General features: G+C 45.9%; 1 protein-coding gene across 1 annotated transcript in view; it reads left to right on the top strand.

Moving 5' to 3' along the window:
- The window catches only part of ADGRA3 (adhesion G protein-coupled receptor A3), a 96,750-nt gene that overhangs the window by 42,999 nt on the left and 37,750 nt on the right, over window positions 1–16,001 (top strand). The window contains exons 9-12 of the mRNA XM_073574669.1: window positions 5,626–5,827; window positions 7,271–7,420; window positions 11,888–12,049; window positions 12,581–12,784. Coding sequence (XP_073430770.1) covers window positions 5,626–5,827; window positions 7,271–7,420; window positions 11,888–12,049; window positions 12,581–12,784 — 718 coding nt within the window. The remainder of the gene's footprint in view (window positions 1–5,625; window positions 5,828–7,270; window positions 7,421–11,887; window positions 12,050–12,580; window positions 12,785–16,001) is intronic.

Genomic DNA, 16,001 nt, shown 5'->3' with positions numbered 1-16,001 from the left:
CACGCACAGCAAGCAAGTAATGTCAGAAGTGGCCAAGATACTCCGCTGGGCAGAACGTTGCGTTCCGGCAATCTCCGCCGTTCACATTCCAGGGGTGGAAAATTGGGCAGCCGACTTTGAGTCGTCAAGGCCTAGCGTCAGTGTCACCCCACAGTCTTCAATCAGATATGCCACCGTTGGGGCACCCCGGACGTCGATCTCATGGCATCTCGGATGAACCACAAAGTTCCGCATTTCGTAGCCAGGTCCAGGGACCCTCTAGCCGTCGCATGGGATGCTCTAGTAATTCCGTGGTCCCAGTTCCAACTTCCTTATCTGTTCCTGCCTCTGGCCTTGATCCCACGAGTGGTCAAAAAGATAAATTCGGAAGGCGTACCAGTGATTCTAGTCGTTCCAGATTGGCCAAGACGACCTTGGTACGCGGAACTGGGGAACATGCTCGCAGACGTTCCCTGGAAACTTCCAGTCCGTACAGATCTTCTCTTGCAAGGCCCCCTTTACCACGAGAATTCTCAGTCTCTGAATTTAACGGCATGGCCATTGAGGCCGCGATCCTGAGAGAATCAGGTTTGTCCAACCAGGTGATTCAGACTATGATCAGAGCCAGAAAACCAGCCTCTTCCCGCATTTACCATAGGTACTGGAAGGCGTTTTTCCATTGGTGCGATGATAAAAAAGTCTTTCCAATGTCCTTCTCCATTCCATCTATACTTGGTTTTCTCCAGTCTGGCTTAGATGCGGGGCTGTCCCTCAGTACCCTCAAGGGCCAGGTCTCCGCTCTTTCTATCCTCTTCCAAAGAGAGCTCGCTTCCTTAACGCAGGTCAAAACCTTTCTCCAAGGGGTCGCCCATGTGGCTCCTCCTCATCATTCGCCGATAGACCCGTGGTATCTCAATCTCGTCCTTAGCGCTCTCCAGAAGGCGCCGTTCGAGCCTATCCAGGACATTCCTTTGTCCCTTCTCTCGTGGAAGGTAACCTTTTTGATTGCCATTACATCCATCAGAAGAGTTTCTGAGTTGGCGGCCTTGTCATGTCGTTCCCCTTACCTGATTCTCCATCAGGATAAGGTCGTCCTCAGGCCCGTTCCTTCTTTTCTTCCAAATGTGGTATCCTCTTTCCACATCAATGAGGATATCGTTCTCCCATCTTTTTGTCCTGCTCCTTCTCACCCACTTGAGAAGTCTCTCCACATACTGGACGTAGTTAGAGCCCTGCGTGTCTATCTCGCCAGGACCTCTTCTTTTCGTCAGTCCGATTCCTTGCTGGTCATTTCTGAAGGTCACCGGAAAGGGCTTCTGGCATCCAAATCCACGATCGCTCTCTGGATTCGTTCTACCATTCTGGAAGCGTACCGACTTCAGGAAAAACGGCCCCCTCCGGGAGTAAGAGCTCACTCCACCTGGGTTGTGGCGGGTTCGTGGGCAATTTGTCACCAGGCTTCGGCCTTGCAAATTTGCAGGGCCGCAACCTAGTCGTCCTTGCACACATTTGCAAGGTTCTACAGGGTTCATACCCAGGCCTTGTTGAAGCACTTGTTTTCTCCATCCATCTTCTTGGTAGCTTAGCCCTTACATAGCCTGGAGACAAGTGGTGCTGCAGGGAAATTATACGTCTAGGCTGAGGCTACACAGTGAACTCACCCCCTGTTGACCATAAAATTAGGTCCCATACCATGTTACACATCCAGCAGCTGCATGTAACAGCAGCTACCAGAGCGAGCTCCAATCACTGCTGGTTAGCTTATGTGTCATGATTCAGGGTGGATCTGACAGATTAAATGAACAAGTAACCTTTTTTTTTTCCTGTGAGCTGTTTTGCTCAGGCTTGGTTTTGTCCCCGGTGGCCTGTATGGTCATTGCACTTGTGCTTAGAGAGAGTTTTACCCCGGTGGCCAGTATGGTCATTGTACTGGTGTTTTTAGAGATAGTTTGCCCCCGGTGGTGGTTAGAGTAATTGCACGGGAATCACTAACGTGTGTTTGCTCTATAAAGGTGTGTCAGTAGTGCTCACTCACGTTGGTGATATTATTATTGTTGGGCTTTCCAACCATCCTGGGTGAAGAAAGGAGCTGGATGGGGAGCTGGAGGCGAGTCCAGGGCTGTTCTTTCAGAGTCCTGGAGTGGCAGCCATGGTGTCAGCGAGGAGTTTGTGTAAAGCATGGTGGAGTGGCAGCTATGGTGTCAGTGAAGAATCCCTGCAAAGCTTGGTGGAGTGGCAGTTATGGTGTAGAGCTGCACTCAGTTTGCTGGACTCTGTTACTGAGAGCTGCACTCAGTTTGCTGCACTCAGGTGCTGGACTCTGTTGCTCCAAGGCGACACTCAGTGCTGGACGCTGTTGCTGTAAAGCTGCACCCAGGTGTTGGACACGGTGGAGGAAGATGCACTCAGGTGTTGGTCTCTGTTGCCAGGAGCAAGTGCATCAGAGCAAAGCTAAGTGTTTCCCTGTTTGTCACTTTTCCTCATGTTGGTGTTAGTGCAGCGGTGGGGCCAGTGCCTGCGCCACCCAGCTCCCTAGCAAGGGATAGGTGTAGGGTGTGCCAGGGCTACAGGTTCCTGAGCGGCGCCCGGTGCGGAACCGGCATAGGGAGCGTTAGTGACACTAAATCGGGGGAGTGCAGGAGGTCTCCATGTTCCCCGTTCCCTATCTCAGGGCCCACCGGTGTAAATGTTTCCCTATCCCCCTTTGTCTTGTTATATTTGTTACCGGCCTGCTGGCCGTGTCACACAGGACGGGCTACGTGACATTATGCAGATGCAGCTGGCAGTCACTGAAGAACGGCATTTAAAACGCTGGGTTGCCAATGCACTCACATGGAGCTGATGGGTGATCATGGCAGCCGGGTGTCTGCTGGAGGCTGCGCCTCATCAGAGAACATTACTTCTACTCTATACTGCAGTGTTGCCGGTTATAGTGTAGGGGGAAGGAATTAACTACGCATGTCTCCTCCGTGAGGGGTCCGGACACATCGGGGCTGTCACCTATATTGCGGGGTAGAAAGCTTGAGACTCCAGACCGTAAAATCAGCTGAGAGGCGTCTGGGCAGAGCAGAACCTGGGACGGCAGAGTGCTTTGACAGGAGACCTTCGACTGAGTACCGCTCAGACACCACTGCCCCAGCCGACATCCCTGTCCTCGCTGAGACCGCTGGCCCAGCCGACAACGCAGCCACAGCTGCCCCCACTGACAGTACTGACCGTGAGAGACAAGGTCTGTGAAGAGGACTTAGGCGTGTGTCGATTCGGCACAGCGAACCAGGCTGCCCATTGTAAACTGTGTTTGGGCAGTGCTGAAAATCTCTGTAGTGTTCGGACACTCAATGCTGAGGATAAGGACATATCCCTCTTCATCACCTCATCTGCTGGACCCAAGACCTGCATCAGGATCCCAAGGATTCGCTGCCATTGTCAGGACCACGGGAGGACACTGCCAACGTCAAAAGATACTACATCATATTTACCTCAGGATTGTGACAGACCCCCACTGCGACGCATTCTAGGCAGCACCAGTCACAGACAGAAGTTCAACCGTGACTGGCGCCTGAGTGATAAGTTATATTTTATTGTATTGTCAGCTTTACTTGTCCCTGTTCCTTAAGTTATCCCCATTAGCCTTATGCTGTATTAGGGAATATTATCCCTCTGTGTTCTCCCTGTGTGGAGTTTCCACTGTATAATAAACTAATAAACCCATTTCACCCTTGGTCTGTGTACAGTCTGTTACTGCATGCTACCTGCCTGCAGTCTCCTCACAATAGCCAGAGCCATCATGTGGTCGCAAGGTCAAGTTCCTTAAAAGGACTGAACATACTGTATTTTTCGCTTTATAAGATGCACCTGATTATAAGATGCACCCCCAATTTGGTGAAGAAAAAGAGAAAAAAAAAAATGTTTTATGTTAAATGGAGGTGTGTCTTATAATGCCAGTGTCCGTCTTTCAAATTTTATACCATATATGTCCCTTATCCTGGTATCTATATAACCCCCATCCTGGCACATTGCCCCTTTGTGCTGGAACACAGCCCCCCATCCTATCCTTGATATGGCCCCCCCTGGTCACTATATGACCCCCTGCTGGCACTCACACGGCCCCCGCATCCCTATATTCCCCCTGCTGGCACACATTGTCCCCCCGTCCCTATATTCGCCCTGCTGGCACGCATTGTCTCCCCCCCCCCCCCCCCCCCCCCCGTACATATATTCCCCCCTGCTGGCACACATTGCCCCCCCATCCCTATATTCGCCCCTTCTGTCACACATGGCCCCTCGTTCATATATTCCCCCCTGCTGGCACACATTTTCTCCCCTGTTCCTATAGTCCCCCCTGCTGGCACACATTGTCCTCCCCGTCCCTATATTCCCCCCTGCTGGCACACCTGGCCCCCCGTTCATATATTCCCCCCTGCTGGCACACCTGGCCCCCCGTTCATATATTGCCCCCCCCGTCCCTAAATTTCCCCCCGCCAGCAAGCAAATGATAAAATAATAAACAGTTAACTCACCTTCTGATGATGGCTCCCAGCTCCCCCCGTGGCTTTCCTGTGTCTGCTGAGATCCTTCTCCTGCGAGGGCGCACGCAGCTGCTGCTTATTCAGGCAGCTCATTGTAGCTACAGGACCTTCCATGATGTGACCAATAGGACCTGCAGTCACGTGACTCGCAATGCACACTGGGAGTCACGTGACCGCAGGTCCTATTGGTCACATCATGGAAGGTCCTGAAGTGATGAACTTCCTGAATAAGCAGCTGCTGCCACGAGCCCTGTGGGAGAAGGATCTCCGCAGACACAGGAAAGCCACTGGGGGAGCTGGGAGCAGGCGCAATCATCGGCAGGTGACTATAGTGATGGGGGGAGAGTGCAGGCACATGTAACATGCGCCGCTCCCCTGTCTACCAACTCAGTGCGGCTTCAGCACTGAGGTGATGGACAGCGGGTGCAGTGAATATTACACTGACACCACGCCAGAGCGCCCCCCCCCCCCACTCTATAGCACAGCAGCACACAGATTCGCATTATAAGACGCACCCCCCCCCCCACTTTCCCCCAAAATTTAGGGGAACAAAAGTGCGTCTTAAAATCTGAAAAATATGGTATATAAAAAAAATTATATAAAAGCTTAAATTATCCTTCATTCCTCAGGAAAAGCAAAATGTTGGTTGTTTTGTCCGTTATTTAAAAATAAATTCCAGAATTTGTTTAATTGTTGCACTCCCCTCCGCCAAAAAAATACTGAAAAAAATAAAACAAATAAAAGCCCACTTATCTCACCATTCCCTCCCACTTCTCATCTAGTGCTGCTCCAATCCCACACAGAGCGGTCTCAGGCAATAAATCGTCACCACTGCTGACTGTGATTGGCTGCAGCATTTGAATGTGACCAAAACCGAATGTACAGAGACCACACAATGGTGTAAAGTTATATAATGTGTGTGAGCTGGCACAGACCCGGCGGTCATTCATCAGACTGAATGGAGATGTGTTACATGATAGGGATTGTAGTTTTAGTCTTTGTGTTGCATGGAAAGTTGATGCGTAGTTTATGGATAATTGTGTTTGTTGTTTTCATGCTTTTGCCTTTTAATGCACGCAGCAGTGTAATGGTGATGTGTCATTGTGTAACCGGCTAGGTGGCCGAGGACATTGGCAGGGATCACTGCGTATCTCCTGTGCACCCGCTACTCCGCCGGAGGTGGCATCTATCCTGGCAATCAGCAAGATGACATCAGAGCCTGGCGACGGTGTGACCGAGGAGGCTTCTGGGCAGAACACGACTATTCCAGATGCCAGTACGCTAATGATGTCACACGAGTGCTGTACATGTTTAACCAGGTATGTATTACATGACCGGAGAGCTGCGCCCCGACAGAGAAGAATCGCACTGCATCGTACATAGGTCATGTTTACTACCGAGGACCTTTAAGGCAATGTTCACTGGCTGTGTTATTGCTGTGGGGTTTTTTTATGCAATGCAAAAGTTGCTTTTTAAAGTGCCATAAGTATTGCTTGCTTTTTTTTTCTCCCTGACTAAATTTGAGAAATGCAGGGTTTTTTTCCTTTTTTTTTTTAGCTATAGAAAGCAATGCGAAAGTGGGAAAAACACTGCAAAAAACGCAGATTTTTTTAAGCATTTTTGATGAATTAAGCTAATTTTTTAGTAAATATGTACTGAAGACAAAGCACACATGTAATATGCACCCAAAAAAGGCCACAAAAATGCAGCAGAAACATTGAAAAATGGGCGTTTTTCCTGCCAGGACTGAAGGTTTTGGCTGTAGAAAAAAAAAAGTGCAGCAAAAGTCTGCGTGTGAACATAGCCCAACTCTGACAATTGTCATTCCAAAAAGTGGTCTCTGACAAGCGGATTTACAGTTCCATGTTATCGATGAATCTGGACATTCTCGGGGAAAGATGAAGGGCACTTCCAGCATGGTCTCTGATTCTGTGAGACATGAGGCAACCAATGAAAACAGAAGTGGAATTGGAAGGGATGGTTTTTTTTTTTTTTTTTTTTTTTTAAATTCATTGACCAGTGTAATAGAAAAATTTTTTTAAAAAATGTTCTGTCCTCAGCAGTAGTTATTTAGGGTTAAACCCTACTTCCCTCCTCTCCTCTACAAATATAAATGTCGGCAGCAGTTCTGTGGCCGGCTGTAGATCTCATGTATATCGTTAATACACAGAAAGAAGAATATTTTTAATTTGTTATTCTATCCACTTCTTAAAGGGATTGTCTCAAATTCTTAAATGGGTAAAATTGCAAAGTATTTGTCAAAACGACCACCTTTGCAATCTACCACTTATTAGAAATCCTCTCCGTTCTCAAGAATGGCGGGGTTTTTAATTGTATTGCTTAGTGTTCTTTGGCTTGGTTACTGGCGGTCTATCAGAGGTGGACGGTTTCCAGGCAGTGAGCGCAGCTCTTGGAAGCTCCATGATACACAGCTTAGAAGTGATGCTCTGAGGTTTGCTGGATCATTGGATCCTGGCAGCTGCTGTCCTCCAGGAGCTCCTCTGATGCTGCAGAGGCCATTTGGCTTCTGCTTGCAGCATTGGAGAGCGCTTTATTCTGGACCAGCAGTGTGACCGTGCCGCAGGTCTGATCTGTCAATCTTCAGGAGCACACCGTCCCCCCGGGAGGCAGAGGAGTAGTGTGCTCATGCAGAAAGGAGGTCTGACAGCCCAGTACAGTATGCAGCTTGTACTTCTTCATTGATTGTTTTGTCTTTATTGTGACGTTCTTTTACACTTTTTTTAATGATTGCTCATTTTTAGATGCCTCTTAACCTGACAAACGCCATGGCAACTGCAAAGCAACTTCTGGCTTACACCGTGGAGGCAGCCAACTTCTCTGACAAGATGGACGTTATCTTTGTGGCGGAAATGATTGAAAAATTTGGCCGTTTTGCCGATAAATACAAAGAGGTAAGCATAAGCATGAGACGTAGAGCATCTTTCCACTGCTACACATATCACAGAGCTGGGGGTGTAGGAAGCGGACCACCCTCTGGAGGGAACCGTGCAGCTAAGATGCCGCCAGCTGAGGAGCCGCAGATTGTGTGATATTATATTTCTATGGCAGATATGGAACTGGGCAGAGGAATAAGCTAGAATAATCCATTACTACATCAAGTGCTGAAATCACTCGTGCTGCATCTGTTCAGCAAGAGATCGGTGGCCCACGGGCTGTGTAAGGTGGTCTCCCGACTCTGAGCTGTGTAAGGTGGTCTCCCGACTCTGAGCTGCGCCAGGTGGTCTCCCGACTCTGAGCTGCGCCAGGTGGTCTCCCGACTCTGAGCTGCGCCAGGTGGTCTCCCGACTCTGAGCTGCGCCAGGTGGTCTCCCGACTGAGCTGCGCCAGGTGGTCTCCCGACTCTTCTGTGACGTAAAGTAGGAGAAGTTGGAATTTCAATCCTTTTGTTCTCGGGGTGTTTAGCTGCTGCCAATCTACGGGAGTCTGCGCCAATGTCCTTTAGATAAACACAACAGTAACACTTTACAGAAGTATCTATTTATATATGGTTGAGAAAAAATTATAAAATTGCTCAATTATCCCGAAAATATCAGTGATGTACTGTGAGAGGAGTGGAAAACACCCAAGGAAAAAAAACAATCGAGGACTTGAAACATGGCAAGCCAAGAGATAACCAGACAGAAAATATATAATAGAAAGATATATCCTTATTCAAGAAAATTTCAAAAATTACAAAAAAAGTGGCACAATGTAGATGTGCACGTATCAAGATACATACATGATTTGGCATAAAAAGGGGAGTATATGAGTATTATCTCTATAAATAAAACTGAATGTGTGTGTGTGTATCACCAACCAATTACGAAGCATCTTTCATTTCACCAGAGCTGTTCAAAAGAAGCTGAGCTGAGATTGGTTGCTATGAGTAAGTTTTCCCACTTGACAGCACTTCAGCAGACACTGACATGGTGGGAGAAATCTAGCATCACCGGGAACATAAGCTCCCAGCCATTGTCTGCCCCCCTGAAAGGAGCAGAGAGTACATGACAGAAATGAGTCCCCCCCCTCCCGTGCCCATATGCCCATCACACATCCTCCATCCGATAGGCACATCTTCCCTCTTAAAGGGATCATTGGTATGGAAGTCAGAGCAAATCCATCCAGCGCTTTGGTTCTGACCCCAGGCCTCTCTTAACGGGATCTCCTGTATGGAAGTTAGAGCAAATCCCTCAGCGCTCTGATTCTGACCCCAGACTTCTATTAAAGGGATCATTGGTATGAAAGGCAGGACAAATCCATACAGCGCTCTGGTTCTGACCCAAGGCCTCTTTTAAAGGGATCCCCGGTATGGAAGTTAGGACCATTCCACTCAGCGCTCTGGTTCTGACCCCAGGCTGACGTGATGATGTGGGATATTAGGGGTAGTAGTCCGGTGGCTCTGGCTGACTGGATAATGTGGGATATTAGGGGTAGTAGTCCGGTGGCTCTGGCTGATGGGATGATGTGGGATATTAGGGGTAGTAATCCGGTGGCTCTGGCTGACGGGATGATGTGGGATATTAGAGGTAGTAGTCCGGTGGCTCTGGCTGACGGGATGAGATGATGTGGGATATTAGTGGTAGTAGTCCGGTGGCTCTGGCTGACTGGATAATGTGGGATATTAGGGGTAGTAGTCCGGTGGCTCTGGCTGATGGGATGATGTGGGATATTAGGGGTAGTAATCCGGTGGCTCTGGCTGACGGGATGATGTGGGATATTAGAGGTAGTAGTCCGGTGGCTCTGGCTGACGGGATGATATGGGATATTAGGGGTAGTAGTCTGGCGGTTATGACGGGATGATGTGTTATATTAGTGGTAGTTGTCCAATGGCTCTGGCTGACGGGATGATGTGGGATATTGGGGGTAGTAGTCCGGCGGCTGTGACGGGATGATGTGGGATAATAGTGGTAGTTGTCCGGTGGCTCTGGCTAATGGGATGATGTGGGATATTAGGGGTAGTATTCCGGTGGCTTTGACGGGATGATGTGGGATATTAGGAGTAGTAGTTCGGTGGCTCTGGCTGACGGGATGATGTGGGATATTATAGTGAATGTGGCTATGTGGAGTGGGCAGGGCTATACACATATATATATATATATATATATATATATATATATATATATATATATATATATATATATATATATATATATATATATATATATAATAATTTTTTATAACTAACCGTAGTTAGTTACTATGCTCGGGCAGTGCCGGGCTCTTCAGTTAGTGGGATTATAAAAGTGAGTAAAATAGGTAAATATATACTCAATGTATAATCAGCCAGACGGAAACAAGGTGCCAACCTTTTGGCCTCCATCTAATGAACCCCCATAGACATGTTTAGCGTGTATATCGGCAGTTTTCCTGGTGCTAGTGTGAAATTACACTGAAGTAATTGATCAAGAACGCCAATCTCAAAAAAGGACCCCCTGTAAATGGCCACACATCTACCAATGAACTAATATTATAGCCATTCATTTCAAACAAATAGGTGCCCCAAGTCATCCAGTGTGGCAGTCGCCAATGGCTTTCTTCTGTAGAAGTGGGACCAAAGTAGGGATCGGGCCATTATGTCTATGTGTCCTGGGTATTAATAAATTATTACACAGATGTGACACGCCATTTAGTAACCATTTGGAAAAGGTGTTAAAAAAAATCAAAGTCCCTACATCTTTCCTGCAACCCATCAATATAGACTACATATTTCCGTGCCAGGCTACAGCTTCGACTCCATTCAATATCCTGTGACTGCTCTTTTGTATACTCTGTACTCTGAACACTCCAGCTATTTTGGCTAGTCTCTATATATAAAAGTGAATATGTGTGTGTGTGTGTGTGTGTGTGTGTGTGTGTGTGTGTCACCAACCAATCACGAAGCATCTTTCATTTCACCAGAGCTGTTCAAAAGAGGCTGAGCTGTGATTGGTTGCTTTGAGCAACAGTTTTCCTTGCAATCAATCACTAAGCATCTCTCATTTCACCAGAGCTGGTTAAAAGTAGCTGAGCTGTGATTGTTTGCTATGAGCAAGTTTTCCCACTTGACAACACCTCAGCAGACACTGACATGGTGGGAGAAATCTAGCATCCCCGGGAACATAAGCTCCCAGCTATTGTCTGCCCCCTGAAAGGAGCAGAGCACATGACAGAAATGAATGCCCCCTCCCTGCCCATATCCCCATCACACATCCTCCATCCCGTAGGCACATCTTCCCTCTTAAAGGGATCATTGGTATGGAACTCAGAGCAAATCCATCCAGCGCTTTGGCACTGGCCCCAGGCCTCTCTTAAAGGGATCCCTGGTATGGAAGTTAGGACCGTTCCACTCAGCTCTGTGGTTCTGACCCCAGGGTCTCTTAAAGGGATCATTGGTATGGAAGTTAGGGCAAATCCACTCTGCGCTTTGGTACTGACCCCAGGCCTCTCTTAAAGGGATCTCCGGTATGGACGTTAGGGTAAATCCCTCAGCTCTCTGATTCTCACCCCAGGCTTCTATTAAAGGGATCATTGGTATGAAAGGCAGGACAAATCCATACAGCGCTCTGGTTCTGACCCCAGGCCTCTTTTAAAGGGATCCCCGGTATGGAAGTTAGGACTGTTTCACAAAGCGCTCTGGTTCTGACCCCAGGCTGACGGGATGATGTGGGATATTAGGGGTAGTAGTCTGGTAGCTCTGGCTAACGGGATGATGTGGGATATTAGAGTATTAGGGGGAGGAGTCCAGTGGCTCTGACTGACGGGATGATGTGGGATATTAGTGGTAGTAGTCCAGTGGCCCTGGCTGATGGCATGATGTGGGATATCAGGGGTAGTAGTCCGGTGACTTTGACAGGATGATGTGGGATATTAGGAGCAGTAGTCTGGTGGCTCTGACGGAATGATGTGGGATATTAGGGGTAGTAGTCCGGTGGCTCTGGCTGACGGGATGATGTGGGATATTAGGGGCAGTAGTCCGGTGGCTCTGACGGGATAATGTGGGATATTAGGGGCAGTAGTTCGGTGGCTCTGGCTGACGGGATGATGTGGGATATCATAGTGAATGTGGCTATGCGGAGTGGGTGGGACTCTATATATATATATATATATATATATATATATATATATATATATATATATATATATATATACATAATCATTATAATTTGTTATAACCGTAGTTAGTTACTATGCCCGGGCAGCACCGGACTCTTCAGCTAGTGTATCTATGAAAACCAATTTTACAAATGGCGGATTTAAGGTATGAGTGAAATAATTATTGATTTTGATCTATTGTATATAAACACCCTCAAAATTCATAATGGCACCAATAAGAAACCAACCTATTCCCAATGTATAATAAAATCAAATATCGCACATCTCTTATATCCTTCCTGCTGCAGCTCGGTGACTTTATGGTTGATATAGCAAGTAACATCATGCTGGCGGATGAACAAGTCTTGCTGAAGGCCCAAAAAGATGCCAAGGCCTGTACACGCATAGTGCAGTGCTTACAGCGGATTGCCACGTACCGACTCGCCAATGGGGCCCCCGTGTACTCCACGGTAAGTCCATAGGTACCAGTGTGTAGGACGTCATTGCATCAAATTATATAAGATACTGTGGGGCTTAAAGGCTATGTGTAGCACATTAGGCAAACCACAGTCCTCTAAGGACCCGACAGATGCCAGCAGGGTGCCCTTCTGACAAAAGTCTGGAGAGAATATAGGCACGTATTTTACCTTTTAAAGGGCTATTGTCATCTTGTACATTTATAACACATCCACAGCATTTGCCATAAATGTTTCCCGTGGGATCTGCATCTATATAAAGAGCGGTCCATCACGTCGCTCTCAGTAGAGAGGTGGTTGGAGTTTCCTTACAGTTGAATGGGAATTCGGACCATCTCTCTACCATCTATTATGATTTGGATAAGCCATAAATAAACCAGATGGGATTACCCCTTTAACAGTATTGAAAAGCAAAGACGATTGCACTGTTCAACGCAGACAAATATGAAGAAAAGCAAATCTATATTCCTTACAATGGGAGATGTCTCCAGCAAGATTGTCCTAACTTGTTCTTTTTATCTCCAGTATTCCCCAAACATCGCCCTAGAAGCCTATGTGATAAAATCCGCCCTCTTCACCGGGATGACCTGCACGGTATTCCAGAAGCTGGCTGCATCCGACCGCGTGATGATGGCAGATTTAGGGAGAAGAGACCCAGATGGAAACCTGGATAAACAGCTGAGCTTTAAGTGTAATATGTCCAGCACCTTCAGTGCGGTTGCGTTAAAGGTAACTTTCTGGAATATCTTTATTGATACTGAGCCTCCATCAAATAATATGTAATCACAAAAATAACAAATCTATGTAAACCATATATAGGGTCAAATGATTGATTTTATTTTTTTGTCTTTTTTTCAAAAGTCAGAAATAAAAAACGAATTTTTGCAATTTTATTTTTCCAGCTACAAAGGATGACTGTTTCAGTAGCAGGCAATACTACAACCCCTGGCAAAAATTATGGAATCACCAGCCTTGGAGGATGTTCATTCAGTTGTTTAATTTTGTAGGAAAAAGCAGATCACAGACATGGCACAAAACTAAAGTCATTTAAGATGTCAACTTTCTGGCTGTAAGAAACACTAAAAGAAATCAAGAACAAAAAATGTGGTAGTCAGTAATGGTTACTTTATGACCAAGCAGAGGGGAAAAATTATGGAGTCACTCAATTCTGTGGGAAAAAAATATGGACTCACCCTGTAAATTTTTATTCCCAAAACTAACACCTGCATCAAATTAGATCTCCTCGCTAGTCTGCATCTGAAAAGGAGTGATCACACCTTGGAGAGCTGTTGCACCAAGTGGACTGACATGAATCATGGGTCCAACACGAGAGATGTCAAGTGAAGCAAAGGAGAGGATTAGCAAACTCTTAAAAGAGGGTAAATCATCACGCAGTGTTGCAAAAGATGTTGGTTGTTCACAGTCAGCTGTGTTTAAAATCTGGACCAAATACAAACAACATGGGAAGGTTGTTAACCCCTTAACCCCCAAGGGTGGTTTGCACGTTCATGACCGGGCCAATTTTTACAATTCTGACCACTGTCCCTTTATGAGGTAATAACTCTGAAACGCTTCAATGGATCCCGGTGATTCTGACATTGTTTTCTCGTGACATATTGTACTTCGTGCTAGTGGTAAAATTTCATTCATATAACTTGCGTCTATTTATGAAAAAAACGGAAATTTGGCGAAAATTTTGAAAATTTCACAATTTTTCAACTTTTAATTTTTATGCCCTTAAATCACAGAGATACGGCACACAAAAAGTAACATTTCCCACATGTTTACTTTACATCAGCACAATTTTGGAACCAAAATTTTTTTTTGTTAGGAAGTTATAAGGGTTAAAAGTTGACCAGCGATTTCTCATTTTTGCCACACCATTTTATTTTTACGGACCACATCACATTTGAAGCCACTTTGAGGGGTCTATATGATAGAAAATACCCAAAAATGACACTATTCTAAAAACTGCACCACTTAAGGTGCTCAAAACCACATTCAAGAAGTTTATTAACTCTTCAGGTGCTTCATAGGAATTTTTTGAATATTTAAAAAAAATGAACATTTAACTTTTTTTCACAAAAAAAATACTTCCGGTTCAATTTTTTTTATTTTACCAAGGGTAACAGGAGAAATTGGACTGCAAAAGTTATTGTGCAGTTTTTCCTGAGTACGCTGATACCTGATATGTGGGGGGGGAACCACTGTTTCGGCGCATGGCAGAGCTCAGAAGGGAAGGAGCGCCGTTTGACTTTTTCAGTGCAAAATTGGCTGGAATTCAGATCGGACGCCATGTCACGTTTGGAGAGCCCCTGATGTACCTAAACAGTGGAAACCTCCCACAAGTGACCCCATTTTGGAAACTAGACCCCCCACAAGGGCTTCACAGAAGTTTATAAAGTACAGCCGTACAATTAAAAAATCATACTTTTTCCACAAAAAATGATTTTTTCACCCCCAATTTTTATTTTTCCAAGGGTAACAGGACCCTAAAAGTTATTGTGCAATTTGACCGGAGTACGCTGATACCCCATATGTGGGGGTAAACGACTATTTGGGCGCAAGGCAGAGCTCGGAAGGGAAGCAGCACCATTTGACTTTTTTGGCTGGAATTAAGATCGGACACCATGTCGCTATTGGAAAACCCCTGATGTACCAAAACAGTGGAAACCCCCCACAAATGACACCATTTTGGAAACTAGACCCTCCAAGGAACTTATCTAGAAGTGTGGTGAGAACTTTGAACCCCCAAGGGCTTCACAGAAGTTTATAACATACAGCCGTACAATTAAAAAATCATATTTTTTCCACAAACATGATCTTTTAGTCACCAATTTTTTTTATTTTCCCATATTTTCCCAAGGGTACCAGGCGAAATTGGACCCCAAAAAGTTGTTGTCCAATTTGTCCTGAGTACGCTGATACCCCATATGTGGGAGAAAACTACTCTGTGGGCATACGTCGGGGCTCGGAAGGGAAGTAGTGACGTTTTGGAATGCAGACTTTGATGGAATGGTCTGCGGGTGTCGTGCGTTTGGAGAGCCCCTGATGTACCTAAACTATGAAACTCCCCACAAGTGACACCATTTTGGAAACTAGACCCCCCACGGAACTTATCTAGATGTGTGGTGAGCACTTTGAACCCCCAAGTGCTTCACAGAAGTTTATAACGCCCGGGCGTGAAAATAAAAAAATGTTTTTCCACAAAAATGATATTTTTCCCCCAATTTTTTATTTTCCTAAGGGTAACAGGAGAAATTGGACCCCAAAAGTTATTTTGCAATTTGTCCTGAGTAGGCTGATACCCCATTTGTGGGGGTAAAACACTGTTTGGGCGCATGGCAGAGCTTGGAAGGGAAGGAGCACCATTTGACTTTTTCAACGCAGAATTGGCTGGAATTGAGATCAGACGCCATGTTGCATTTGGAGAGCACCTGATGTGCCCAAACAGTGGAAACCCCCAATTCTAACTCCAACCCTAACCCTAATCTCAGCCCTAACCCTAGCCCTAACCCTAATGGGACAATGGGAATAAATACATTTTCTTTTAATTTTATTATTTTTCCCTAACTAAGGGGGTGATATCGGGGGGGTTTGATTTACTATTTATGGCGGTTTTTATATTTGGCAGCTGTCACACGCTAAAAGACATTTTTTATTGTAAAAATAGTTTTTGCATCACCACATATTGAGAGCTATAATTTTTCCATATTTTGAAGCACAGTCATGTGACATGTGAGGTCTTATTTTTTGCGGGACGAGTTGATGTTTTTATTGGTACCATTTTCGGGCACGTGACATCTTTTGATCGCTTTTTATTCTGATTTTTGGGACGCAGAATGAACAAAAACCAGCGTTTCATGAATTTCTTTTGGGGGGTGCGTGTATACCGTTCCGCCTGCGGTAAAATTGATAAAGCGCTTTTATTCTTCGGGTCAGTACG

The sequence above is a fragment of the Dendrobates tinctorius genome, unplaced genomic scaffold (genome assembly GCF_039654945.1).
Source record: "Dendrobates tinctorius isolate UK_male_01 unplaced genomic scaffold, ASM3965494v1 ptg000039l, whole genome shotgun sequence".
Taxonomy (NCBI): Eukaryota; Metazoa; Chordata; class Amphibia; order Anura; family Dendrobatidae; genus Dendrobates; species Dendrobates tinctorius.
This window is presented reverse-complemented; position numbering and strand designations above follow the sequence as displayed.